This window comes from Candidozyma auris, chromosome 1 (assembly GCF_003013715.1).
Source record: "Candidozyma auris chromosome 1, complete sequence".
Classification (NCBI taxonomy): Eukaryota; Fungi; Ascomycota; class Pichiomycetes; order Serinales; family Metschnikowiaceae; genus Candidozyma; species Candidozyma auris.
The window spans coordinates 970,652-997,481 of NC_072812.1; the positions used below are offsets into that span (position 1 = coordinate 970,652).

Genomic DNA, 26,830 nt, shown 5'->3' on the forward strand with positions numbered 1-26,830 from the left:
CCGCAATCCACCACCCCCTCTACACTGAAGCATACTCGCAACTAACAATATGCGCTATATAATTAGGTATAAAGCAGAAGGCATGCAAAAGGGAGGTGCCACTGATGCCCAACTTGACATGTGCCAAATCGGTAATGACCAACCATCGACCTTAGATGGCCTCCAACTGCTGGCTGATCTCCTCCAACTCGGCCTTGGCGGCAGCGTACTTCTCGTCCAACTCCTCATACTTCTTCTCCCAGTCGTCCTTCTCCTGCTCGAGAGAAGCCACTTTCCTCTCCAACTGCTCAGCCTTGATGTCGGTCTCTCTCAACTTGGCCGTGGTCTCCTTCAAGTTCTTGTCGGCCTCCTCCAACTCTTCCTCCAACACCTGGTTCTTCTTGGTGTAGTTTTCGTTGGAAGTCTTCAATGAGTGCGACTCGTTGGCGGCTTCTTTGACTTCAGAGAGATCAGCTTCCAACTTCTCCACCTGCTCCTCCAACACCTGGTTCTTCCTCGTCAAGGCCTGGATCTGGTGATCCTTGTCGAGGTTCTCCTGCTCCAACTCCTTGATTTTCTCAGCCAATTCGTCTGACTTCTCCTGCCATTTTTCGGCGTCCAACTTAAGGTTGTTGAGTTTCTTGAAGAGTTAGTACATGTGACAGGGTGACACTTCTGGCGCTGAAATGGGAAACTACGTGGCGCCCCCAACTTGGCCGATAGCTGGCGAGGGGAGGGGGGGGGACCAATTGGCTCAATAAGGCAATTCCACAGAATGAGTTCCGCAATTCCGTGCCGCTTGAATCTCCAAACATACCTCCTTGAGTTTGTCCATGGTTGCTTATGTAAAAAAGGTAGGGGTTGGCTTTTTTTTTTTTCCTTCCTGTGTTAGACGATTTATGCGTAAACAAATCAGGTTTGTAGGGGCGCGGGCGTCAAATCTAGGTGAAAACACGCACATGACCAAAGAGCACGTGATCAACAGTCCAACGTGGACTTACTTTTTTCTTTACAATTAGCGGCAAGAAAGTTGTCTAGGACCCACCTGGAGTATATGATGGATCACTTGATATTGACTCTACCCTTGGTTGGTTGACTTCATTGGTTTCACGCAATTATCCACACGTCTGGTTCGCACACGACCACGTAGTACAATCTCAAACCTACGCCATGGAACTATCTTCTTACATCAGGTCATGTCACTGAAAACCGACCCTTCCAAGTTTCTCAGCTCCATCATCGGCAGCTCTGTGGTCGTGAAACTCCACAACGGTGTGCAGTACAAAGGCAATCTTTCGAGCATAGATGGTTTTATGAATGTTGCCTTAGACGGAGCCAAAGAGATGATTGGTGAAAAGGAAGGTAAAAATTACAACGATGTCTTCATCAGAGGCAACAACGGTATGTGAAAAAGCGATTTTAGCAATTTTAATAATGAGTTCTTGTTGATTTTGAATACTAACACACAGTCTTGTACATTAGCGAGTTTTAGATGAAATAGTCAATTCACGGGAGGCCAGAAAACAGATTAGTAGTAGCGGGACTGTTAGTGACGAGAAATCAGGGAACATCTGAGGTATCGGGCGTGTTGGGTGGTGAAATTCAGAGAGTCAGACGTTTCAAAGAGAATGAAGGAGATCAGATACGAGGGTATATTTTTCATGAAACTCAAATGTGCAACACAGATGATGAGCATAGCATTATGCTGGAGATTTGATGGATTGTGGTCCTCCAGGATACGGACTTTAAACAAAACGATTGGAATTCCCACAATTTTGGGCAATTCTCCCAGCTGTCCACTCAGCCGAAAAGCTTGAATTGAAACACACGACTAGAAACGCCGGGCTCATGACTTGGTCAACGTTAGAAATGCTTCTAAGCCTTTGACTGGCTGGAACACGCCCTTACTGTTGTTGACGACGATTTCTTAGTGCAGAGCTGGTCACGTGCACCAATTCGATGGCTGGTATTTCACCCCAGACATTCCTCCAGAGCTTCATGAAGCCCCCACTTAAACCTTACAGCTCACTTTCCACATTTGAGTCCTTAAATCTTTGTATTCTCTCGAAATCTAATGCTAGTCTAAACCCTTTGTACAATTTTCTAGCATTCGACCTGCATACAACCACGGACGAATGAGAGCGCACAATCTCAACTTAAAGCGAAAACCGGGTCCACCGAAAACTCTTTCTTCACCAAACATGTCCTTCATCATCAGAAGACAATTGTCCACCTTGATCCCACCAAAGATCGCTTCTGCTAAGGTACGTAGCGAGAGCTTTCTACACGTGCAAAAACGGCGAATTTTGGCCCACTGTGGGCCAAATTACAGACTCCAAACATTTTACTAGGCAATTTCTGAGCTTGGAACAAACCTTCAACTGAACAAGCCTACCACGCAGAAATTTGAAAGTTCACCAATTGTTTTATTGAAAAATCACACATGTATCCACCTTCACCCATTTTCAGACACGTGGAACACGCTCCCTTTAAATTTACAGATCCCTTCCCTCACAACACCTCTGTAAATCCAGAGATTTTTGATTGTTTTCCTAATTTTCCTTATTTCATTTGTTTTTGCATAACTACCAACTGCATTCCCCATACTAACATCCAGAACATCGGTGGCGCCGCTGACGCTAAGAGAATGAGCGAGGTTGTGTCCTTCTACAAGAAGTTGCCAACCGGCCCAGCCCCTGCTCCAAAGAAGCCATCCACTCCTTGGGGCAAGTATAAGGCCGCCTACTTCGACGGCAACAACGCTTCCGGCAAGCCTTTGCTTCACTTGGCTGCTCTTGTGCTCATTTCCGGTTACATCTGGGAGTACCAGTCTCACTTGAAGCACCACAAGCATTAGACACCATAAGTAGTGGAATATATTTTTTACGATACGTGATTGTAGACGATAGGGAGGGAAAGAGAGATTTCTGATGAACGTGTAGCTGAAGTCTGAAATGATAAAGAGAGCACCAATTGCCCACCAGAAGCACCAGAAACAGCTCTTGAACATGATCTTCGTACATCCCTGAAGGGCAATTCTTGACCTGACATGTCATGAATATGTAATGATGCCCTCTAAAAAATCGCTTGATGAGCTCTAACGTCAATCGTTGAGAAGTGCATTTTTCAACTTCTTTTCCACTGGCACTTTCGAGAAAAGATGAAACAAACAAGCGTAGTGGGTTCCATCATTGAGAAATGCTTCTGCCTAGCGTATTTCGTACTGGATAGCTTTCATCAATTTGACGCTTTTTTAGTTCCATAAAAATGGGTGCAAAAAAGCTCAAAAACACCATTGTCATGTAAACTCACATGAAGTTTTATTGCATTTAAAATCATTTCAGTTCGAAGCACCTTTGAAAGAAAACACCCAAAAGCCTTCCAAACAAAGAAAATCACAAATTGACCAAACTGAGCAAATCCACTGTTTCCATCTGAACCCTCACTCAATCCAACCCATCCAGAACGTCAGACCCCAATTGGTCAATTTTTGTCAAATTTCAACAATTAAAGCACCACTAGCAACTCCATACCCTCGTAAGCACAATTTTTTCGAGATTCGTCAATTCACACACTGTGCCTTCAATTCCTCTTACTGAATTGACCCCTCCAAAAGCTCCGATTAAACTGAATAGACAGCTCAATTGCTTTTGATCTTCAACATTCCACTCTCCTTGAAACTATATTCTCTCTCACCATTTGACTCATCCTAATAATTTCTCTTTCGTTTCAATCTCTCTTTTGAAACCTCCAAGACTCTGGGCCTAGGACGTCGTGCGACGCCCAGAAACCTCTGGGTATATAAACCCTGGCAAATCCCCAAAAAAAAAACTCATAAATAAACACTCTCTTTTTTTCCTTGTAAACCTTAATCGGTTTTCAACAAAAGCGCCTGTTTTCTTGTCCGTGTTCCCACGCTTTCCTCGGCACTTAGCCGCCTTCCTTGCGACTTGCGCACACCTTCCACCAGCCCCTGCGTAACTACCCACTGCGCACAGAAGCCCACTCCAGCCGGTCCAGCACACGCCCATTTGCACGCAGAAGTATGGGCGTTTGAACAGAATGGCGGTCGTTCTGAAGACAAGGCCAAAATCGCCCCGTGCCGTCGGCAGACAAAACCCTTACACCAGCGTATTTCCACCCACCTTCATCACCCTCCACCGGCTCCTTCGATTTATCTCAATCCGGCAGAGACTCTCCACGTGAGCAACTACCTGAGCGAGATCCTTTTTCCTAACTCAAATCCCTCCAACGCCCACCCCACTGCAACGGCATCCCGATCCCAGCTTACAGCCATAACAAATCCAGGCTTTTCCGTTCCACTGCCAAATTTGTTCATTTTCCAGCCCATTGCACCCGTACATCCCCTTAGTAACGTACCTCCCTTAGCATCCACCTTTGTTCGATATCAATACCTCGCATGGACGGTCTCCACAATTGGCAGCACCAGCCTTCTAAACAATCGTCGTCGGGGCCCCCACCTTCTTCTAGAGCACCGCAGCAGCCCCAATTCCCGCCAGCGTCTTCGTCGCAGCCTGCTACTCCTCGGATGCTCAGAAACGCATCGAGCTCGATACGAGGATCCAAGGAAATGGACATTTCGGGCCAGGAGGCAGAGAGAGAAGGCCAGCAGCACTCGAGTCAGAGTCTGGGTCAGGGCCAGGGCCAGAGCCAGAGTCACAGTCACAGTCACAGTCACGGCCACAGCCACCCTCCAAAGGATCTCTTGCCGCCGCCAACATTCTCGCCGCCTCCTTTGACGAATAAACAGACTCCAGGATCTGGCCACGAGCACAGACACAGCCAGCGTCATCATCATCATCATCAGCAGCAGCAACAGCAGCAGCAGCAGCAGCAGCAGAATCAGCAGAGTCAGCAGAGTCAGCAAGAGCAACATCAGCATAAGCAGAGCCATTCCCAAAACCACGGGAACCACCATGGGCTGCGTAACAACACCTCCAACAACAACCAGCAGCAGCAATTCCACCGTAAATCCATTGGCGACTGGGACTTCATCCGCACCATTGGAGCTGGGTCGATGGGTAAAGTCAAGCTAGCAAGACACAATGCCACGGGAGAGAAGTGTGCGGTGAAAATAGTGCCCAGAGCAGCAAAATTGTACCAGCGGGCACATGCCAACGATCCGGCGCCAGCGCTGGCGGAAGAGGCTGCTCAGAGGCAGAAAGAATTTGAGAAAGAGGTTGCTAGAGACAAGAGAACTATTCGAGAAGGTGCTTTGGGAAGATTGCTCTTCCACCCGCACATTTGCAGGCTTTACGAGATGGTGCCCATGACAAACCACTACTATATGCTTTTCGAGTACGTGGAGGGCGGCCAGCTTCTAGACTACATTGTTTCGCATGGGTCCTTGAGTGAAAAGTACGCCCGCAAGTTTGCCAGAGGCGTGGCGCTGGCGTTAGACTACTGTCACAAGAACAACGTTGTGCACAGGGACTTGAAGATCGAAAACATCATGATCAACCAGAAAGGTGACATCAAAATCATCGACTTCGGCTTGCTGAACTTGTACACCCCCAAGAGTCTTCTCAAGACGTACTGCGGGTCTTTATACTTTGCTGCGCCAGAGTTACTTAGCGCAAAGCCATACACGGGGCCCGAGGTCGATGTATGGAGTTTTGGTGTTGTTTTGTATGTCTTGGTATGCGGCAAGGTGCCATTTGACGATCCGGTGGTTTCTGTGTTGCACGAGAAGATAAAACGTGGTAATGTCGAGTACCCGTCTTTCATCTCCAAAGAGTGCGTTTCGCTCCTTTCTCGAATGCTTGTCGTGGATCCTTTAAAGAGAGCTACATTGCACGAGGTTATCCAGCATCCTTGGATGAACAAGGGTTACGACTTTGCCGTCCCCAGCTACATCTCCAAAAGAGCACCTTTGACATTGCCGGTTGATCCAGAGATCATCAAGACTATCGCAACTCTTGATTTGGGCTCGGCTCAGGCCATTACTGAAGAGCTCAATAACGTCATTTCAAGCCCGGAATATCAGATGAGTACGGAGCTTTGGTATAAACACGCTAAGCAGGGACGGTCCTATGTGCCTGGGCCGAACACTCATATGTTGCCAGATCCCACGGGGGGATTCAACCCATTGGTTTCAATCTACTACTTAGTTGATGAAATGAGGAAACGTAAAAAAGCAAAAGAGGAAGCTCTTCGGAACCAGTTGCAGAGCCAGCTTCAGGAAAGCGACTCAAAATCTCAGGAGCAACAAGTGCATCAACAAATCAACCTACAACGTCAGCAACACAACACTCCGCAGATGCTCTCGCCGCCTCTGGGTTCCCCAGCGCCACCTTCTCTGGCGCCTCCCAGACGATCTGCGTCTGAACATCATCGGTCTCTGCTGCCGCAACCTCCACCCAAGCCGCCTCAGCAGATTCCCACCTTGCAATTCCCTGAACAGGCACACACGCCAATGGTGCCCAGTGCATTCAACAGAGACTCTCAACTGCCAGGACCCACCAATGAAGACTCCGTACAGCAGCACATGTTACTGCAACACAGCCCTCGAGAGTCTCTCAGCGAAGCTGACAACCAGAAGCTGGGGTTCAATTCTCTCTTGCGGAAGTTGTCAGGCAAGAAGCAACAACATCCACAAGGCCACACGTCTCCCACGAGATCGGGCGCTTCTTCGCCTCAAAAGGACGAAACGACAATGGCCCCTGTTTCGTTTGCGCCAGACACTCGCACGTCACAGGATTCGAGTCGAATGTCGCCGTCTTCAGCACAGAAACTGGGCAAAGCGGATCCCTTGGTTCGTCGTGGTGTCAGTATGAAAGTCACGGCGAAGGAGAAGTCGAGCGGCTCTCGGGTCAATGTTCGAGAGAAAGAGCCACCTCGGCAAACGTTGGACCCCAACGCTGCAAACTACAGGGGACACGCAAGAACGGCATCTACAAATCGTGGATTTGTGCCTGCTGAGTACTTGCCGCCATTGCCGAATCTCAACGCAGAAGATGTTGTCAAGATCGACAAGTCGAAGCCGGCAGAGAAGAAGTTTCACCCTACAGCAAGAGCCAAATCTGTCGGGGGGCATATTCGCAAGGATTCAGTATTCAAAGGTAGCGACCAGCATCCAGCGTTGCCCAATAACATGGCTGCACAAAATAGCGACGAGGGCATTGACCGCAACGATGCCATGTTTGATGATGTGAACCTTGAAGATAAAGAGTTTGCCCAGCTTCCGCCAATGACAGAGCAGCAGATCGTGGACCAGTTCGCTCACGCCAGGCGCAACAGCATGCCTTCCATCGAATATCCAAAGACACTTTTCTTGAAGGGATTTTTCAGTGTGCAAACAACGTCTACAAAGCCGCTTCCTGTTATCCGCTACAACATCATCAATGTGTTGACGAAGCTTGGAGTAAAATTTCAGGAAGTAAAAGGCGGATTTCTCTGTGTCCATTCAGCGGTGCTTGCTCCTAAACCTACAGAGTCAGAAGATGAGGCCAGCGCCATCATTGACGAGTACAGGCTGGACTACGACGAAGAGAAGAGACTCTATGGCGATGCCTTCTCCCAATCTTCAGACTCGGTGCAAAAACAGGTTCCTGCAAGAACAAGAACACCGGAGCCAGAAACGCCAACGATACAAACCCCTCAGCACAATCGAACTCCTCTGAATGCTTCGAGGCAGCCGTCCAGACAACCGTCGTTGCACTTGAACACCAAGATGTTATCTCCACAGGCGGGAAGCAACTACAAGGGCCACCAGAAGCTGAACTCCATTGGTGGACAGGGCCACAGAAGAAAGTTCTCCATTGGACAGTCTATACTTAATTCCTACAGAAAGAAGAATGGCTCGCAAACGTTGATGCCTCCCAACACGCCAGCTGCCGCCAGACTCAACAAGCTGCTCTTGGGCGCTGCCGACATTGACTATGACGATCTCGACGAACAGACAAGAGCACAATTGCAGCAGCTCACCGACGACGACTCTGTGGATTCGTTGAATGGCTTGAACCCTGGAGGAGGCAGCGACATGCTTGTTTCGTCGAGAATCGAGCAACGAGCCAAGCACCAGCGATCACCTAGTGCATCCATGGGAGTCACCGAGGAAGAAGACGAGGACGAGCATGGGGCGGTGGTGGAAAGACACCAAAGAAAGACGCCGTTGAAGTTTGAGATCAATATCGTCAAGGTGCCTCTAGTGGGGCTCTATGGTGTGCAGTTCAAGAAGACGCTAGGTAACACATGGAGCTATAAGAATTTGGCCGGGCAGATTCTCGAGGAATTGAACTTGTAATAGCCCAGCAAGCTTACAACGCCATATCAGCTGTGAATTGAACATATTCAATACAAGCAAAGCATTGAAAAGGAATGTAGGGGATGGAGGCATCAAAGTGAAGGAACAAAAAAAAGTAATATTGGAATGTGGAGAAGGCCATTCCGTTCTCGTCACGATGCAACCAAATGCACCAAATACGTGCTGAAGCAGGTAGCACCTATCGACAAGTCCTGTTCGTGCATTATCGGTATTTTCTGTTTGGTTGCTGGTTGCTGGTTGGTTTGGGGTCATTTTGCGGAGAAACGTTTAGTGATGGGGTCTAAGCCCTGAGCAAGTAACCAGTGCAGCCAAGGAATGCTGATACGAAAAATTCCTCAATTCTTTCTTTTTCTCTTTGTTCTTTTGTTCTTTTGGCCGACTTTCCAACTTTGGAAGTAGGGTAGAAATGAAGGGTCTGAGGTGGAATTTCCATGACTACCCCCAGATGATTATGAGCGCTGGTCGACTTTTGATAGCAAATGGTCTAACCAATTCTGGCAGAGAGCTTCTTGAGATATTGTAGTGATTGACTCAAGGGTGGAAAAATAGTACTCTTCACTGACTTTCATCCAATCACCTCAAATTGATGGAATTGAGTTAGCTCAACAGTGTATACACTGTGTAGGGTTCAATTGACTTGAATTGTGATTAGCTTGAGGTGTTCACATACAAGAATCTCCAGAATAGTTCAAATTCCTCAATTCTCCACAAATTGAACCATCTCTTCAAGTACAATATTGAGTTAGCAAAATAGAAATCACCGTGTTGTAAATTGACCTGATCTGATGAACAAAGCATCATTTCGAAGAATCGTTCATCAACAATCTCCAGAATCAATGGACTCAATTGTCAGTTACTCTTTCTGTAGGTTCTGGTGCAACGCTGGGCCCTTTGTTGATCTCTTCAAGCTTTGGCAGAGTGGATTCATCATGTGAGAACGCTGGACCATTTCCTGAAAAGCTGCCTTCGTTTGAAGAGGTGCTGGTCGTAGGAATTGTGGCATGTTGATTGTCATTTTGATTGTCATGTTGTGCTTGTTCAGGCTCGCCTGAAGCATCAACGTCCATGGCATTTGGCGTTATTGTGTTTTCAGGCTCCTCAGACTTTGCTGATACCTCTATCTCTTCAGGATCCTCCGATTTCACAGATTTGACATCCAGAAGAATCACGTCGGCTTCGGGCTCGCCGACGTCAGCCTCGAGCCTCCGCTTCAAGCGTTCTTCTCGAGTCAACCCAGCAGAATAGTCCATTTGCGCCTGAGCCCGTGTTCGATGAGAAGACCGCCGCAAAACAGCATACTGCAAGTCTGCAAGCTCGTGGGCCTTTCTTTCGTGTTCTTCCTGCGATCTCTGTTTCTCCTTGGCCTCCAATCTCGAAGACCGTTTTCTTGTAGCAAGCAATCTGGCCATTTGCAGCTCTTTCTTCCTTGAGTGGATGATTCGGCGTTTTTTCAACTCACACGCAAAAATATGGTCGACGAAGTCGTCGCTGGCCACCACATCGAGCAACGCCCGGTTTTTTTTGGTTTTTTTCTGCTTCAACTCGCCGATAAACCGGTCGAGCTCGTAGACGTTGCGGAAAACGATCTCGTGGGACGCCGACACGTCAAAGGGACCCGGGCCAAGCGCCGTGTCCGGGTCTGAGGGCGCCAAACGGCGTTTTTTCGGCACCTCGAGCTCCACCGCCCTGGTAGTACGCCTGTAGCACGTTGTATTGTCGAAAACCAAGATGTACTCGTCCACCTCAGCGCCACGAGGCTCTCGAAACAAGATTTCCGGACGCAATTGACCCGGCGCAATGCTGTTTTTGTCGATGTACTCGCGGAAGTCGGCGTATGTGGAGACTTCAGCCATAAGAAGGTACAAAACGTGGAATTTTTCGTCGATGAAGAGATCGTCAAAGAGGGGGGCGGCTTCGTCCGATGCCTGGTCAGAAAGCTGGCCTGAAAGCTGGTCAGAAAGCTGGCCAGCGTGGCCCTTGAGAGGCGTGTCGGGCCCGTAGTAAACACGAAAAAGCTGCTCGAACTGGGCCAAACTGTGGACTCTCTTGCCGTGGACCTTCAGAAGCAACGCAAGGCGCAACTTGTTTGAAAGCAAGGCCATCTCGTCCACGACAGGCGGCTGGACCAAGGCGAAAAGCTCCATCTCCAACAAATCAGCGTCGAAGTATTCCAGCGCCAACTTCACGTATCCTCGGCACTGGGCCGTCCACAGCATCACAAACACGTATTCGGCAGAATTGCGGAACCGCGTCCACCGTTTTTCGTGCGGGTAGCTTCTCTTCAAGTCGTCCACGAGAGCGTCGTTGGGCATTGATATTGGGGTGAGTTTTGCTAGCAGCTGGATGCGGTCGTCTGAGCCGATGGAAAGCGAGAGCGCCGGATGGTTGGCGGGCGCCGTTGAGGGCGGGCGTCCTGGAGGCATGCCAAATGAGTTTGGGGTCGTTGGGGGAAATTGGAGAAGTTGGGGGTTGTTTGGGGGAAATTGGGGGAGAACTGGGGGAAACTGGGGGGTTGTTGTGTTGGTGAAGGTTGATATGTGAAGAGTGAAAAATCGCGAAGTGATTTGGCTGCGAAAATAGTGCTACTACTAGTACTAGTAAAGAAGAGGTAAAGAAGGTAGAAGGGAAGGGTATGGGGATGGGAAATTGGAGATGGATTTGTGAATGGTAAGCGTGAAATCTGATGAGATTGTGGTGTGGAGTCTACTTTGTTAGGGGGTTCTGGAAAAAAAGTACTACTGTCATTGTTAACATGGGGGTCTAGAAATGAGCATAGGAGGTGATTATGAACACTTTTTCGTAGGCAGTTGCATTTAGGGGCCTTTAAGGGGCTTTTTGGAGCTTTTATTTCACTAGCAAGAGGGTGCAGTTGAGTGGGTGTCGTTTTTCAAAATTCGTAGAGTGTCACTTTTTGAATTCATGAGTATTTTCCAGTTATGCTTCAGCTAGGTGAAATTGGGCATGTCTTAAGGAATTTTATACTGATATTTTTGGTTGTGTATAGGTCATGGTTCTTTCAAGGATTCTTTTGCAGTTTTAGAATAGCCCAAATTTTTCATTTTTTCAGCTCTTCTTCACGATTCTGACTGAGAGCATACATGGAAATAGGGTGCCCAATCCACTTTTATACTAAATCCAGGATTTGTTCATACATGAAGTGAAAAAGTAAGTTTGTACAATTTATATATTTAAGTGAAGAGCCTGGTCTGAAACACTCTGCAGCCCAGTAGGAAATATTGTTACCAAACTGAGAGATGAGGCAGAATCCACGCCTCCACTCTGGTAAATCGACAGAATTTGTGTTTATTTGTTTTTCTTTTTTTGGGAGTTGGAGACGTTGAAAATGGCCACGGGTCAGTTCTTTTTGGCTAAAATTCTACGTCTGAATTTGTCACCCAAACCCTCAACATGATAATTTAAATTTGCCAAAAACTTCAAGTAATCTCGACTCAACACTTGTATCAGATTATTGTACAAGTGTTTTCGTGATACAAAGGTCACAAAGGGCTAAAAGCTTGTTTGATTTGCTTTCACAGAAATTGCTTACACAGAAAGTTCACAAATAATTTATTTTTACCCTACATTGATTCAGATGGTTTAAAGCTCATCAAGGTGAAGAAAGCTCACGAAAAGTTGGCAAAAATCAACTAGTGATGCACGAAATGATGGCAACTTGACGTAGAATTCCAGTGCTTTTGAGCGTTTCTAAGCATTGATCATTGGTTTACAGCTTGTAATATTTACAGTGCTTTTGAACGTCTACAGAGGATTCACTACAGAATTTTCATGGTAGCTTCAAAGTTGAAAACTATGTACAATTTTTACAACTGACGAAACTTTACAACCGAATTACATGTTCTCTATACGTTTCTCAGGAACACCATCTTCAGATAATTTGACAACAAACCATGGTTCACAGATTTTCAATATTAACATAAAAAAAGGTGATTTTAAACCATGTTCATATACAGATATATTATATAATGATAATGATATTTTTAATAGGAATATTATTATTATTTGAATACCAGTCATTTTGAATATTTCCTGGTGTTTCAAGGTAACGCTGACACAAATTTGTTAAGTGAAACACAATCATACCAGGTTCACAAAAGTCAAATTCTGAATTGAATTAGCCCAAGTGAAAAAGAAACAGGCAATTTGTGAAAACGAGAGTTCCAAGCAGTTTCAGCTCATTGCTAACCAACACTATATCAATAAAACTACACTGTCAAAAAAAAGGAAGGTAATTTGTTGAATTACTCACACATTTTAAAACCTTTCATTAATAAATGACGTTGCAGTAACGAAGGAATCGACATTAGACGCTTTCGGCAAAAAGAGCCACCTGCAACAGCAAATGAGCTACAGTAAAATTCCAAGCAGCACCATCCATACGAGTTTCTACACCAGCTTTGTCGTCATCTCGTTCAATAAATATATACTTACATGAAACTTTTGGAGCCTCCAAGGCAATTGAATTCAGAAAATGGCAAATTTGAAGGCAGCCAGCAGCCAGCAGCGGCCATTCTGGCCACCGCTGTCTTGATTCTGGCCACCGCTGGCTCACTGACTCAACAACTCCCTCAACTTCTCATTCTTGCCCCGAATCTTCAAGATCTCCGCACTCACTTTCAACAAGGCCGTGTGCTTCAGCAAGTTCGGAAGCCCATCCTTATTAATCTGCTTGCGCTTGCTCTTTTTCTTCAGCAGCGTCACCGCCAGCGCTGAAACCAAATCGTTCTTGTAGTCCTCCACGTTGGTGATCAAACGAAGACACCGTTCGTACGCTTGCTTGCACAAAAGTCTTCTTTTCTGCTCCGAATGCGAGTGGTTGAGTCTTTTTTGCTCCAACGTGAGAAGAGGCCTGGTGCTTGATCTTCTTCTTTTCTTGGGCAGCAGCCAGTCGCCGTTGCCGCTGCCGCTGCTACTACTTTCTTCAGAAAGCCTTCTCTTTTCACTAGAAGAGCTTTGGCGGGAATCCAACGGCGTTGGAAGCTGCTGTTGCCTGATTTCTTCTTGCGTGTGCAATTGGTGCTCCTTGGTGCCGAAACTCTTCAAGCTTTGAACGGGCGGGTGCCTGAAGGCGTCCGTCACGTCTTTCTTGACATCGTCAGAAAGCTGCTGGCGTTGATGTTGCTGTTGTGGCGGTTTTATCGGGTCCATGGTGTGCATATTGTCGTAGATGGAAGAATTGGCTGCCAATTTGGGCAGCCCGGCCGAGTAGAGCTCCAAGGGATTGCCTGACGACGACGAGGCAAGGTTGTCGAGGAACTTTTCAAGGGCGCTCAGCTCGGTGTTGAGGAAAAAGTGGTCCATTTCGTCCTCAGCGGGTTTGGCTAGAGGATTGGCGGTTTTGGACCCGGAAAAAAGCCCTCCTGATTCCGAGGGCGGCAGCAAGAGCGGGAGCCCGGGCACGCCCGAGTCGTAGGGGGTCTGGGAGTAGTCGTAGAAGTTGCTGTTTGTGTTGTTGGCGTAGGGGGAGGTGAAGTGGTGGTGGTGACTCTGAGTCGCAGCGTGACTCTGAGTCGCTTGACTCGCATGATGATGACTCCCATGAGGAGGATGACTCAGAGTCACATCGCCACCACCACCATGATGCTGCTGCTGCTGCTGCGCCAGCACCATCTGGCCCTCCCTCGCCTGCTTGGCCTTTTGCAACTGCTCCACGCCCGAAAGAGCGTGTTTCTGCTGCATCTGCGTGTACATCAGGTATGCTCGGTCAAACTCCATATCCATCGTCACCATATCCAACGAGAAAATCTCTTCATCGTCCGTGAGAACTGGAGACTTGGGTTTGACTTCTTCCTTCTCAAACATGTTCAAGTTGAGGCTTGTAGGAGCGACTCCAGTGGCTGTAAAAGACATGTTTTTTGGGGTATGGGGAGTTTTTGCGTGAAAATCGGGGGAAAAGCGGTGGAAACTCGCTGAAACTGCGCCTCGGGGTGAATTCGGGGCGTAGGATTCGATAGAAGTACTGAAAACGCCGAAATCTGGACGTATTAGGGCTTTTTTGGAAGGTGTTTCGTCGACGATGGGTGGTCTGGCGAAAAATGCACGGAAACGAGCGGGGAAAACGTCAGCTGGGTCAATGGGCCGCTGGAGAAGACGAATGTACCGCTGGTTCTAGGGGAAAACGAGGTGAAATGCCAGATTTCACTTGATGAAAATGCTTTGCAAAGTGGTTTGTCCTGCACACAAGCAAAGGCGGGTGTCTGGCCACTGAGAAGTGCTAAAAAGACCGGGAAAACTGGCCAGTAGAAAAAATGGGGAAAAGGGAAACGACAAAGGCGTTTATGAAGTGAAAGGGATGCTGGATTTGCTTGAAAAATGTGCTTCTGCTGTTGGAAAAGTGGTGGTGCACGGGTGTTAAGAAATGAAGGGCGGGAATGGGTTAGGCAAAAAAAATCACAAGGATTTCTGGGGAATTTATATCAAGGTGGAATCGAGCGTAAGCGGGAAACGGAGATTGACAAGCGAGAGAAGAAATGGTCCTTGCCGGGGGGTGGACGACGCACGCACCGGGCATACGTCCTGCACACAGACAGCGAGAGGAGTGCATGCGTGAGACAAACCCCACACGTAATCGCCCGTAAGGTGCATGGCGTTGAAACAATGCCCCAATGCAGGTCCGGCGGCCGTCAACAAGCATCTTTCGGGGGAATGACGTTAGCGGGGCAGCGCATGCGTGACCTCGGCCGGTGCCCTAAAGGCCCATACAAAGCGAAATTCGACAAAGGAGCTCGAAATTCGAGCGCAAGGCGGCTCGGCGCCTCACCAGCGCTTTGTACGAAAATAATAGCGCAAATTTAGTGGGGGCGGATCTCGATGCGCGCCACGGATATGGCCTGCACACGCGACGCGCGCTTCGGGGAAACCTCGCAGAAACACGCGTCCATGTGCAGACCACCGCCGTCGTAGCTGTATCCTCCTTCAACTCCGGCGTCCGGCGTGCGTCCTAACTCCGTAACATGCATGAGGGGCTAAACCAGCTAATCCCAGGGCTAATGTCAACTATTTTTGGGCCTTCTTCTATCAATCCTTAAGCCTGGGGCGGACAAACACCGTTTTAAATAACATCTCGAGAGGCCTCGAAGATGGGGGGAAATGCTGGCAGCGGTGGCTGGTAGGAGAGACCCTGCATGCAGGCAACGCATGACTTCCGAATTGGGAAAGGCGGCTATGCCTATGCCGGAGATGTCATGTAAGGTCCGGAGACGTCCATCTGCCTACCTGCAGGACCAGATAAGTCTAAGGGGGCAGCAAATCATCCCGCCATGCATGATTCGGGGCGGACCTGCACACAAGCAGGTGGCCCGCCTCGCAGACGATGACGCTGGCAGGATCGCCAAAATTTGTGGGGGGCGGTGACGGGCTCGGGCTGATGGAAGCTGCCGGCAACGCTGGAAGCTGGAGGCTGGGGGCGGCGAGAGAGTACTGTGCAGGAATAGCACCTGTGTGCAGGATCCCAACGGCCGAAGCAGTAAAGCGCAACAGCAACGCAAAGAGAAACGGAAAAAAAAAAAGAAGTTTAAAGTAAGAATTGGCAGTTAATTTTGCGTTAGTTGAATTAGCGATGTAGAGAGCGTCACGTGACGTTTTTCCCCGGTGTTTTTCTCGGGAATTTGGCCATCGACCCCCCACAACCTGGCAATTGCCTCTCCCAATGACCCAATTGCCCAAATTCAACACTACCTGACAACAAATAATTAACGGGCAAGATGTCAGGGCTCCGAAATGGAAGGTTGGAGAAAGTTGGGGAAATCTGGTGAAGCTGGAGGGGAATTGATGACGATGGGGGGTGGAAAAGTCGAGGGTCGTGCGCGGCCCAAAAAGATTGAGGAGATGGGGATTTTTCTAGAATGCGGTTGGAATTTGCACAAACTAAAAGCACCAGGGTGGAGAGCGTCTTGCCAGGAGTCTAATGGTGTAGTTGGCATGTCCAAAGCTGGTCTAGACGGAGAATTGTGTAGGCGTTGTCAAGAGAAGACGGGTGGGCTTGTGTGCAGGACGTTCATTCCATTTCGTCAAAAAAAGTTGAAACATGAGCTTTTCGAGGAAAGAATTTTTTTTTAAAAGGCTTGAGTGGCTTGTACAGCGTGGAATTCAGAAATTGGCGCCCGCAATGCGTTCTCATTGGACGCTGGACGAGGCTAAACTCAACAAGTAGCAAACGCCGAGAAACCAACGAACAAAACGTGTAATTGGCGAGAGATTTCGATCAAAAATCCACCGTCCGCGTTGTCTAGGAGTGTTTCTGCCGTCAAGGAGGCCAAATTTGGAAAAAAGAGAAGCAAATCCGCAAAATTTCAGCATAAAGCGTTCTTCACATAGTTTCAGCTGAAACACGCAACTTTCTATTTTCAACGGCCAGCAACGGCTAGAATTTGTTGGGAAAAGAGCGTGGACGCAAGAGAAGGTTGAATTGGCGTCTCAGGTGAACTTTTCCAGCATCTGTTTGAGAAGCTTGGGTTTCCTGATTCAGTAGTCTAGCTTGGTCACTTTTTTCTCATTTTTTCGTTTTTACCATTTTTTCTCTCTCTTTGGGACCGTTTCTGGTATATTCTGACAGAACAGCGCCCTTTGGTGTCGAGTTTTGTCAAAGTACGAGTTGGTTTTTGGCGGGTCTTGGATTTTGCAGCCACAAAACCCGTACACCAGCTGACCCCAGGACACAAGCGCCTCCATCAAAGGGGCCAATTTCAACGAGTTTGGTGGATTTAGTGCCTGGATTCTTTTTCTCGGGGGTCTTCATAACGCAATTTGTCCTTTTCCCGGGAAGTTGGGCCTCCTGTGGCGAATTACGCCGTGCCTTAATTTACCCTTAGAAAACTCAAACTGCATTTCTCCAAACGCCGTAATCGTGATAGCTCTTCCCTTTTGTTTTAAATTCTCGTAATTTTGGTTCAAAAGGCTGATTGTGGAGATGAAAGAGCCCCAGTAATATTCTTGGGAGCTTGGGGTGTCATTTCATTTTTTTTGGAAAATCTCACACAAATTCTGGATCACCAACAACTCAAGCAACACCATGATTCAATTCTGGTAAAAATAGTCACATCCTTCTTCAAATGGCCACACAATGACCTCGTGAAACCGTTGTTCAGGTGTGTGTTTCAGCTTGAAATTGACACTTAATGAGAGTTTTGAGAGAGTCTTGAGTTCAGCTTTTTCCTTTTTGCTCTGAAGGTTTGTTTTTGTTGAATGTCGCCCCGTGGAAGTCTAAACTTTGCAATGAATGTTTTAGTAGGCAATTTGGGCCTTAAACCTCTAAAACCAAAAAGCACAAAAAAAGCTAAAATCAAGTTACAATTCACCGAAGATAACGAGAAGAAAATTCCAGAAACCGTTTATGTCAATTGAAGCGACCATGACTGGAATCCACAAATTCTTCGGTGAATCTGTTCATCTTCAAAATCGTGCCAACCCCAGATCTCTTCAGCCAAATTCACACTGGTAGATTTCGTCACGGCGGCAGGCTTTTGGCCATGAATTCCAAGCTGCCGTGGCTTTAGAGCCCTGGAACAAGGTGCTTTTGACATTTCGTGGAGTTGAAAGATTTGATGAATTGACTGGACCTGTTCATCTTCAACAAATTTATGAAACCAACGCAGTTGAATAAAACAACGCTTCTGGAGAGAAAAACGATGATCTCGCACATTTGTGGATCCCACTGAAAGCGTCTTTTTGTAACTTGACACAAACGTCGTCGACTCTTGCAACTTCCTAGTTTTTCTCAAGTGACATTCATGCCTGTCACGATCAAAGTCACCACCGTAAAGTTAGTACAAATAAGTCTGCCTAGTCCGTCAGATCCAGTTTCAAAAGAGTCGCTTCAAAAGATTATCTCATTTTTTTTTCTTTAATCAAAACTCAAGCTTCATTCAGTCGATGATTTCTGTTCAATTTCCCCTAATTATCAAATGCCAGGAAGTGAAGTTCGGTAAAGTCCAGTCTGCTGCTTCCAGAAATTCTTATTTTTATTCTCCCCTCGAATCTCAGCTGGAATTCCGAACCTTCATATTTTGTTCTCCACCGTACTCCGGGTGGTTGTTTCAAGACTTTCGTTATCTTTCTTTGTAGCATCTCAGTCTCAAACTCCTGTCGGCTCTGTCTCTTTACGTAATCCGTATCTTCTTCTTGATTTACCCACCTGATCCTTCTCAGTCACCATGAAACCACTATTTTTCTAAGTCCTCCAACTTCCAGTCCCACACTTTTGTCAGTTCCTTGAAGACTTTCATGTTCTTTCCTGGCTTCCAATGTCAGCTGGAATTTCAGAAAATTTGTTTCCTTTTTTTTTAAGCTTTCCGTTGAAATCGTCTCGAATCCCTAAAATTATTCGCTTCAAAACTCTTGTCTTGGAGCTGTCGTTCAAACTTCGACTGCTTTGAGACTTTCGTAGGGCCCTTCAAATGCTATTTTACTATTTGATCTTTCTTTTTATCTTTCTTTTTATCTTTTCAAATTACTTGCTTCAGGACTCTAAATGTCTCTAGCCTCCAGTCCCAGATGAACTTTCTAGACCACTTCTTTTTTCTGAACTCCAATCAGCTCTGTCGATTCTATCCTTAAAACTTATTCTTAGAGTTCGTTCCTTAGAGATTCATTCATAGAGCCTTGTACTGTGAGCCTTAGTTCACTTTGATCCTAAAGCTTTGCCTTGAAGCTGGTCCTGAAGCCCTGGCCGACATTGTCGCTTTCAAGACTTCGCCTCGAAGCTGGTCCTAAAGCCTTGGTTGAAATTGTCGCTTCAAGACTTCGCCTTGAAGTTGGTCCTGAAGCCCTAATCGACATTGTCGCTTCAAGACTTCGCCTTGAAGCGCTCTAAAAGCTGTGGTCAAGGCTCGGTCGCCTCGAGACCCCGGCAAAACCTCCGTAGCAGCACAAAATTCCTCGTCAAAAAATCATTCAATATAAACTCGCTCACCACCAACTTGAAGTTGCACAAGTATAAAAAACTCACCTCGATCCGGCCCAAATCCTTAAGCGCCATGCCCCGACCATGGCAAAACTCTTCTGTTTCTGATAAACATCCTCACATTTCTTTGTCAGCAGGCGAATCAGCGCCAATATGAACCGGTACACATTGAGGTTGGTGAACGTCACCACTCCAAGCAAAACGCTCAATTTGAAAAGCAAGTAGGCGCTGTGCACGTACACGGAAACCGACACCGACGGGCTGTACTTGTTGATGCGCAAAAGAAACTCTCGGATGGAGATGGGCGGCGGTTTGGCCAACGTGAAGGCTCGAACAAGATGAGCAGCCTGTGTTTGCGTGCTCGGCGCTCTGTGGAAGGCCAATTCCCGGCGGAGCCGAAGCAAGCTATGGGTTGTGATGGGATTGGGCACTTTTTCAAGCGAAGTTGTCGCCACAAGGCGTTCTATGGGCACAAAGGCGCCGTCAGCTGCTTCAGGGGAGTTTTCAGGAGGAATTTCAGAATTTCCAGAATTTCCATCTGCCCCGTCGATGTCTGCTCTCGGGAGATCGTCATCGTGAAACCTCGGTGCTTTTTTCACTTCGGGCTCTGTGGAATCCACGATCTCCTTGGAATCGACAATCTCCCTGGATTCGTCGCCAAAACCGTACTCCTGGAGCTGCAACGCTCGGAACTCGGCCAACTTCGCCGGATTCTCCCCCAACATTATCAAATCCTCGAGCATCTGCTCCAAAACGGCAATTGCGTGGAAAACATGGAGCCCGTTGATATCCTTGACGCCGTGGGCCAAGTCGAACTCCAACTCGGCAAGCGCCACGTCGTCAAGCAGCCGCGGCGCGTCCACAAACGTCTCCTGCGCCCGCTTGAGCGGAATATCCGCAGCGTACTGGTTCATGGGAGGTGTTGGTGATGATGTTGATAATTCGCGAATTTGGAAGGTCCTCAATGGAAGCGAAATCAGAGTTTGCATTGGCTTTTGATTTGGCGATTGTGAATGGCGATTGTGATTGGCGGGTTGGTTTCTGATTTGGAGGGAATTTTAATTTTTTTGGCTGGATTTGTATGGTTTTCTTTGGCTGAGTTGTGTGCTGTTGGAACTGACTGGATTTTGTAGTATTGGGTCTGACTGGATTTGTCTTATTGGAACTGAGAATCTGTATTGATTTCGTTGATGAATTGGTATTATTTTTTGGAATGCTTTTGTGGATAATTTGAATTTTCTCTGTTCTTACCGATTGATGTATTATTTGTTTTGACTGAATTGTATTATTGGGTCTGACTTAATTATGTATTCATGGATCTGATTCAAGTGGGTCTATTGGTTTTGGTTGACCTGGGTCTATTTCACTAGAATCTGGTGATTTTGACTTATTTCGCTGATTCTGGATCAAGCTGGTTTTTGTTGATCTCGATTGACTGAATTGATCTCCATTTAATTGTGTTTCGCTGATTTCAATTGAACAGGGCTGATTCGCCGCTTTTGAGTGAAGTGTGTTGTGTTGCTTGCTTGAGCTGGCTTTGTAGATATTGATTCATTTCAGTCCTTTTTGTTGAACTGGAGATCGTTGGCCATGGCCACTGGTTTTGGATGAAAGTCTCATTCATTTCAATTGGCCTGATATCATCAATATGGATGATGATTGATTTTGCTGATTTCAAGCGAATTTCACTGATTAAGATTGAATTGAACTGCGTTTTCTGATTTCAAATAACTCAGATTTTACTAATTGAGCTCGTTTCATTGATTTTGGTCGAAATGCTTGCTACAAGATCAGGGTTAATGGAAGTTGAAGACTACCAGGACACATTCTTTCCAGTGGTAAGATACGATACAGAATTTTAACCCCAGCTGCCAAATTTGGGATGAAAGCTCATCAGATGTGAGCCTCTTCCAGCAAGAATTGTCAAATTGTAAATCGATGCATGATTTGTCAATTTAGGCAAGACTTGTATCCAACCTTAGCAGAAGGTTTCCAGCCAGACAGAATAGATATTGAATTTGCAAATTTCACGCTTAAAGCGAGCATCTCCTTGGAATATCAAAATGAATGATGCAATTGATGGGCATCTGCATCTCAGCGTATACTATAAAAGTATGACTGGACAACTTATCATCAACGTTCTTTATGTCGAAGATGTGGTCATATTTTGTCAAGACGAAATATTTGTGAAAAAGTGAAGATGGACGAAAACGAAGTTATAAGGAAATTTAGGAACCGCCGACAGATTCTTCAGAATTGATTAACCAGAAACAGATGATTTCAAAAGAAACTGATTTCGATGGATTTTCAGTTCTTCACAACAACGTGGCTCAACATCATTGGGGAATTCCTCAGGCTGAAAACGCAGACTTGCTCTTGAAAAATCAATAAAGTCCCACGAAAAGCGTATGTCTCAACGAGTCCTAGAAATAACCTACAATCATGGGTGGAAAGGAACTGAAAGCTGCTTTTTGAACGCATAAAATGCATTTTTTCGTAATCTGTGGAACCAAAAACACCCAAAAAATCAACTTTCTTCTGCCAAAATAGAAGCTACAATTCCCTCGAAATCTATGGTACATTATGCTACTTATGCAAAATCGGTTCACCTCCTCCTTTTGCTGCCAAAGGCAGCAGAACCCGCCTCGCTCAGCTCCAACAGTCTCTTTTTGCCCTGCTTGGCAAAATACTCTCTCTTGCGCTCTCTCTCCTTCTCCTTCTTGGCCTCTTCCTTTTTGGCAATCTCCTTCAACTTCTCCAGGAACTTCTCGCTCTTTTTGGCTTTCCTCTTCATCTCCTTGTCCTTTTTAAGCGTGTTGATCTTGTTCACAAGGTCTCTCATCTTTTTCTCGTCTCCGTCCACAACAACAGCTCTTTTGGCCATATACGTCAGCTTCTTTTGCGGCTTGGCTTCGTGGATCTGACTCTTGAACGGCAACTCTTTTCTGATCAGCTTGGGCACCTTGAGCGGGTTAAATTTCCTCTCTTCTCGCTCGATTTTCTTGTAAGTGCTATCCTTCTCGATTGGCGTTGGAATGTTGTTTTCCGCTCTCACTTGGCCCGTGAGTCTCATTCCTTTCCATTCATTGTGCTTGCTGAGGAGTAAAGACGTCACTGGATTGTAGAACTTCTTCACTTTCACTGGATACCACGTTTTGAGGAAAATGGTATCAGACATCAACACCTTGTCTTCAAAAGTCGCCCGGAAGTACCCGTCTGGCTTGGAAAGCGCTCTTTTGATCTCTCCTCGGATTCCAGAAACTGTTCTGATCGCCGCTCCTTCGAACTTGGCCACTTCCAACGAATTCGAGAACATGTCCTTGACAAACGCCGTGTTGCGGAATATCTTGTATGGATGGCCCACAAGCTTGAGTTTTTTCACGATTTCCACCGACGAATTCAAATCCTCAACAACTCCAGTTGCAGCCACTCTGAAAGATCCTGTGGTTGACGACTGATCCACAAGATTGAACCCGACAAACGTCGTGTTGGGCGCCACTAGCGGGCCGTAAAACGACGCAAAACAGTAGGCGTGCTCAGGGGTGTATTTCAACATTCTGTTTCTCGTTCTCGAGTCTGTGGTGGTGTAAATCGGAATGGTCTGGAACCTTCTCCATCCAAGCGAAAGAATCAACGGATCCTGCGACTTGAGAATCTTCTTGTGCCATCTGTGTCTTCTGATTCTCACGTTCATGATGCCAAAACGAGATTCCGTCGACAAGAGGCCTCCCAACACAATGGGGTACTCTGGATCGAGATTTTCCACAAACTCACAGGGGAGTTTTTCAAACACGATCTTCACGTATGACCCAGCACGGTAGCCTTCGATTTTGGTTCTTGTTTCTGGGTCCATGTCCTCGTACTCGGCCTTGTTGATTTCCAACTGCTTGGCCATTTTGTTTTTTTGAAACTCGTACCACGTATCTGCCTCGGTATCGCCTTCGGGATCGTCAGCACCAAACTCTCGGTCTTCTTCGTCTTCGAATTGCATTTTGAGCTTGGCCTTTTTGGCGGCGTTGAGTTCTCTTTTTTGCTCCACCGTCAAGTTCTCTTCGTCCTCGTGAGCTTCTGGATCCTCGTCTTTGGCCTCTTCCGCCTCAAAATCAGCAAAGTCATCGCCATCTCCTTCCTTTTCTTCTCCTTCCTTCTCCTCCTCGTGATTCTCGCCATCTTCAAGATCCTCAAAGTCTCCATACACTTCTTCTTCATCGTCGTCGTCGTTTTCGTCATTACCAGCCTTCTCACCTTCTTCGAGTTTTGGCGCAACCAACAAACGGCTCTTCAAAATGCGGTACCCGTTCTCATACTCGTCATCACTATCTTCTATCCTGCTGGCGTCAAATTTCTCTCGAAGCTCGTCAAGCGAAGGGTACTTGGGGATAAACGTATCCAAATCTTCAGATTGGCCACCGGTGGACTTTTTCTTGAAAAAATCCTCGTCTTCCTCCTCAATGTCGTCTTCTTCTTCGTCGTCTTCGTCGTTTTCTTCGACTTTTTCCTGTCTCCATCGTCTGACGGCTTCTGCAGGGTCGATGTTGTCCAAATACATGAGCTTGTTGATATCCCAGCGACGCTGAATGGAGCCCTTGAGTTTTCTGGCCATGGCAGTGTAATGTTCACTTTCGTCGTCTGAAGATAATTCCGAGTCTTCTGCGTACTCCAAGTCGTTAGCGGCCTTGCCGTTGGCGGCTTCGCCAAAATCAATTTCAACCATTTTGGGCTGCTCCTCCTCCTCCTCATCCATTTCCTGATCCAGATCAACATCGTCCATATCGTCGAATTCGTCGTCTTCAGCCACAGATTTCCCGTACAAACGTGGCTTTCTCATGGCCGTACGGCCCTTGCTGCCAGCTTCTTGAAGCAATCCTGCTTCTTCTTCGTCCAGCAGCTCGTTTAGTTCATTCTCATTTTCAATGTGTGCCGAATTCGAAAACAACTGCAATCCTGGACCCTCAGCAAATCGCTCGTGCATCGTTTTCTGGACTTCTTGCAAGTCGGTGACGAGTTTTTCGCCTTCTCCCTTTTCCTCCCCGGCCACAAACGACTGCTTGTCTCCAACATCAATGTACACAGCGTCTCGGTCAACCAAAACACCTCCCACATCAGACATTGGCGCATAGATGATCTTCTGCTTGTCCTCGAGTCTCTTTCTGCGTCTTCTTCGAGGCGCCACCTCCTCACCTGACTCAGCAGCCGCTTTGGCTTTCTCTCTTTCGATCTCATCCAACTTCTGCTCAAAATACGGCGTTGGACACGGATCTGGAAGTTTCTCCACACTGTGGGCGTAGTAATCGCCAACTCCAGCAATGTGGATGTGTGCGTTTGTAGAAGGCAACGGCGTGCCGTGCAAGTAGCCGTAGAGGGCGACTTTCCTGTCGGTTTTCGGGTTTTCAGCAATTTGCTGTGGATGCGTTAAGTCGGTCACTCTGTCTGCTAGCAAATAAGGGTGCTCGTTTCTCCACTTCAAAGGTCGGAACTTCATCACCGATATGAACCGAAGCAAGTTCAAAATCTCTCGGTCTGGATACCTTCCATTGAGCACTCCTGAGAGGTAGAAGAGCTTGGCTCCCTGGTACACCTCGGTCCAGAAGCGGTGCTTCAACCTCTTTTTGGAAGTTCGAAGAGTGCTCTGGCTCTTGAACAAGTCCAAGTGCGTCGCCACTCCAAGCACTCGAGGCATCCCATGATGCTGGGCAATGTTGAGAAACTCCATGGTTTCCATCTCGAGCCCAAAGTTGCCGTCCACGAGCAACAACACCAAGTCGGCGATTTTCGCCGCGTCGATCATCGAGTTCATGTCGTTGTTGACTTCCATAAACGTCAATCTCCTCCGTTTGCCACTCACAACGGTAATTGGGCCTTTCACTTCGGTGAGAGTGCTCTTTGTGAGTTTCTTCACGAGCGACTTGATGAGCGTGGTTTTTCCTGTTCCTGGAGGCCCCACCACGGCAACAATCACCGGAGGCGGGTCGTCGTCCGGGGTTCTGTCGACCATGGGCACGTGGTAGCGTTTTTCATTGACATCGTGGGTTCTTCGGGCCATTTTCTCGAGTTTTTTAGGTGCCGCCACGGCGAACGCCTTGGCGTTGTGGCCGTTGGCATGGAGCTTCTTTTTGGCGGTATTTTTCTTCCCGTCGCTGCCACGGTGCGGCTTATTCAGCTGCTGTGACGAGTCCATGGGGATTTTTTGGATTTGAAGTTGGTGTTGTAGGCATCTCATCGCAGACCCTTTTGGCGATAGTGCGCACGTGACGTGCACGTGATGTATGGTCACATGAGCAGCAAAAGATCCGTACACCACACTAGGTCACCACCAAACGCCCTACAACCAAATCCCCCAAAATTCGATATTTTTGTTATTTTACAAAATGAGTTATTTCTTTTACAGGAGAAAAGTCAACTGGAAGTGTTAATTTCTTCCTGTTCGACCAGGTGGCCCAAATATTATCGAGTGAAGGTGCGCCTCCTCTGCAGCCATTTTTGCAGCCAATTTTGAAGAAATCAAAAGAGAAAATTCTACATAGCAGCAGGACATTTGAAACTTCAACTTAGAACTGGTTGAGTTGTCAATTGCTGCTTCTGGTTTATAAGTGTCACGTGAAAAGCCTGCTAGATGTGCTTTCCCCAGCCACGGCCTTGATCTGGAGCTTCTACAAGCCACTCACAAATCTGACAATTTCTAAACAATTCTTACAGAACCTTTACTGACCGATTTATGGATAATTGCCGCTCTGAATTCAGACGAATAATCCATTATATTGATTTCAAGTGATATTGAAGTTTTTCTCAAATAAATTCAAAGCGTTATTCAAGAAAATTCAAAGCTTTATTGAAGCTCATTTTGGAATGCCACAAAATCAGTCCTGAATCCTTAATTCCAGCAAGATAGCAGCAAGACTTAAAAAGTCCAGCAACCAACATAGCAACTACCATATCATGCGCCCATTTCACTTTGTAGCAGCCAAATTGCGTGGTGTGTGATGATTTCACGTTTTCGCAGCCATTTCCACAAACTCCTCCCATCAGCACCCATGAAATTCCCAAAACTATCGCCATTGATCATTCTTTTCCTCCGTTTCGCCCTCTCCAACATGTGCGACGAGCTCATCCCGTTTTCCGGCTTCAAACTCGCCCACGAGCACAAAATCCAGGCGAGTCCTCTTTCGGCTCAACACTTTATGCAAATCGCCCAGTGCACAAACGGAAAAGCCGTTTCCACCGCCCGGGTGCCGCTTGGCCATCTGGCCAATGCCATCAGCGACACCTTTTGCATGGTTCTGGGAAGTCTCCTGAAAGAGAGTCTAAGTATATTCCAAAAAGTGAAGGCATTGTTTAAAGGAGACATCAACAGTAAGACAGCAGCCGCCAGCGTCGACGACATTGCGTGCTTCAAAGTGGCTCGAAGAAAGAGTTTGGCATTGGCTGATTCATCGTATTTTGTTCCCCACACGTTTGTAGGTGCTCTTTTCCAGTGCAACTTGACACAGGCACAAAAACAAGCGTACTTGAGCCATTTCGATCGCTTGCAATCACACAACACTGGCTAAACCACTTGTGGCCGACGATTTTTCCAAAGGCACCGTTTCTTGGAGTGTTTCCAAGGGTCTGGTTACCCAGAAATTTCCATATTTGAAAACAGCTCTGTC

General features: G+C 47.0%; 9 protein-coding genes across 9 annotated transcripts; 4 read left to right on the forward strand and 5 right to left on the reverse strand. All coding sequences in view use genetic code 12, as the record gives it.

Moving 5' to 3' along the window:
- Positions 1-151: 151 nt before the first annotated feature.
- CJI96_0000454 (tropomyosin TPM1) lies at positions 152-814 on the reverse strand (the record flags this gene model as incomplete). The annotated part of the gene is made up of 2 exons (XM_029034679.2): positions 152-619; positions 797-814. The coding sequence occupies 2 exons, from the start codon at positions 812-814 to the stop codon at positions 152-154; spliced, it is 486 nt and encodes a 161-aa protein (XP_028889921.1).
- Positions 815-1,175: 361 nt separating this feature from the next.
- Positions 1,176-1,471, forward strand: LSM6 (U4/U6-U5 snRNP complex subunit LSM6; the record flags this gene model as incomplete). Its single annotated transcript, XM_029034680.2, has 2 exons — positions 1,176-1,380; positions 1,449-1,471. 2 exons carry the CDS (start codon positions 1,176-1,178, stop codon positions 1,469-1,471), a joined length of 228 nt encoding a protein of 75 aa, XP_028889922.1.
- Positions 1,472-2,180: 709 nt separating this feature from the next.
- ATP17 (F1F0 ATP synthase subunit f) lies at positions 2,181-2,836 on the forward strand (the record flags this gene model as incomplete). Its single annotated transcript, XM_029034681.1, has 2 exons — positions 2,181-2,243; positions 2,597-2,836. The coding sequence occupies 2 exons, from the start codon at positions 2,181-2,183 to the stop codon at positions 2,834-2,836; spliced, it is 303 nt and encodes a 100-aa protein (XP_028889923.1).
- A 1,563-nt stretch (positions 2,837-4,399) lies between these two features.
- Positions 4,400-8,245, forward strand: KIN2 (serine/threonine protein kinase; the record flags this gene model as incomplete). The annotated part of the gene is made up of 1 exon (XM_029034682.2): positions 4,400-8,245. The coding sequence occupies one exon, from the start codon at positions 4,400-4,402 to the stop codon at positions 8,243-8,245; it is 3,846 nt and encodes a 1,281-aa protein (XP_028889924.2).
- An 863-nt stretch (positions 8,246-9,108) lies between these two features.
- On the reverse strand, positions 9,109-10,689 carry CJI96_0000458 (uncharacterized protein; the record flags this gene model as incomplete). The annotated part of the gene is made up of 1 exon (XM_029034683.2): positions 9,109-10,689. The coding sequence occupies one exon, from the start codon at positions 10,687-10,689 to the stop codon at positions 9,109-9,111; it is 1,581 nt and encodes a 526-aa protein (XP_028889925.2).
- Positions 10,690-12,832: 2,143 nt separating this feature from the next.
- On the reverse strand, positions 12,833-14,134 carry INO2 (Ino2p; the record flags this gene model as incomplete). The annotated part of the gene is made up of 1 exon (XM_029034684.2): positions 12,833-14,134. One exon carries the CDS (start codon positions 14,132-14,134, stop codon positions 12,833-12,835), a length of 1,302 nt encoding a protein of 433 aa, XP_028889926.2.
- Positions 14,135-19,225: 5,091 nt separating this feature from the next.
- On the reverse strand, positions 19,226-20,098 carry CJI96_0000460 (uncharacterized protein; the record flags this gene model as incomplete). Its single annotated transcript, XM_029034685.2, has 1 exon — positions 19,226-20,098. The coding sequence occupies one exon, from the start codon at positions 20,096-20,098 to the stop codon at positions 19,226-19,228; it is 873 nt and encodes a 290-aa protein (XP_028889927.2).
- Positions 20,099-21,789: 1,691 nt separating this feature from the next.
- On the reverse strand, positions 21,790-25,362 carry BMS1 (GTPase BMS1; the record flags this gene model as incomplete). Its single annotated transcript, XM_029034686.2, has 1 exon — positions 21,790-25,362. The coding sequence occupies one exon, from the start codon at positions 25,360-25,362 to the stop codon at positions 21,790-21,792; it is 3,573 nt and encodes a 1,190-aa protein (XP_028889928.2).
- Positions 25,363-26,215: 853 nt separating this feature from the next.
- Positions 26,216-26,731, forward strand: CJI96_0000462 (uncharacterized protein; the record flags this gene model as incomplete). The annotated part of the gene is made up of 1 exon (XM_029034687.2): positions 26,216-26,731. One exon carries the CDS (start codon positions 26,216-26,218, stop codon positions 26,729-26,731), a length of 516 nt encoding a protein of 171 aa, XP_028889929.2.
- Between the last annotated feature and the right edge of the window lie 99 nt (positions 26,732-26,830).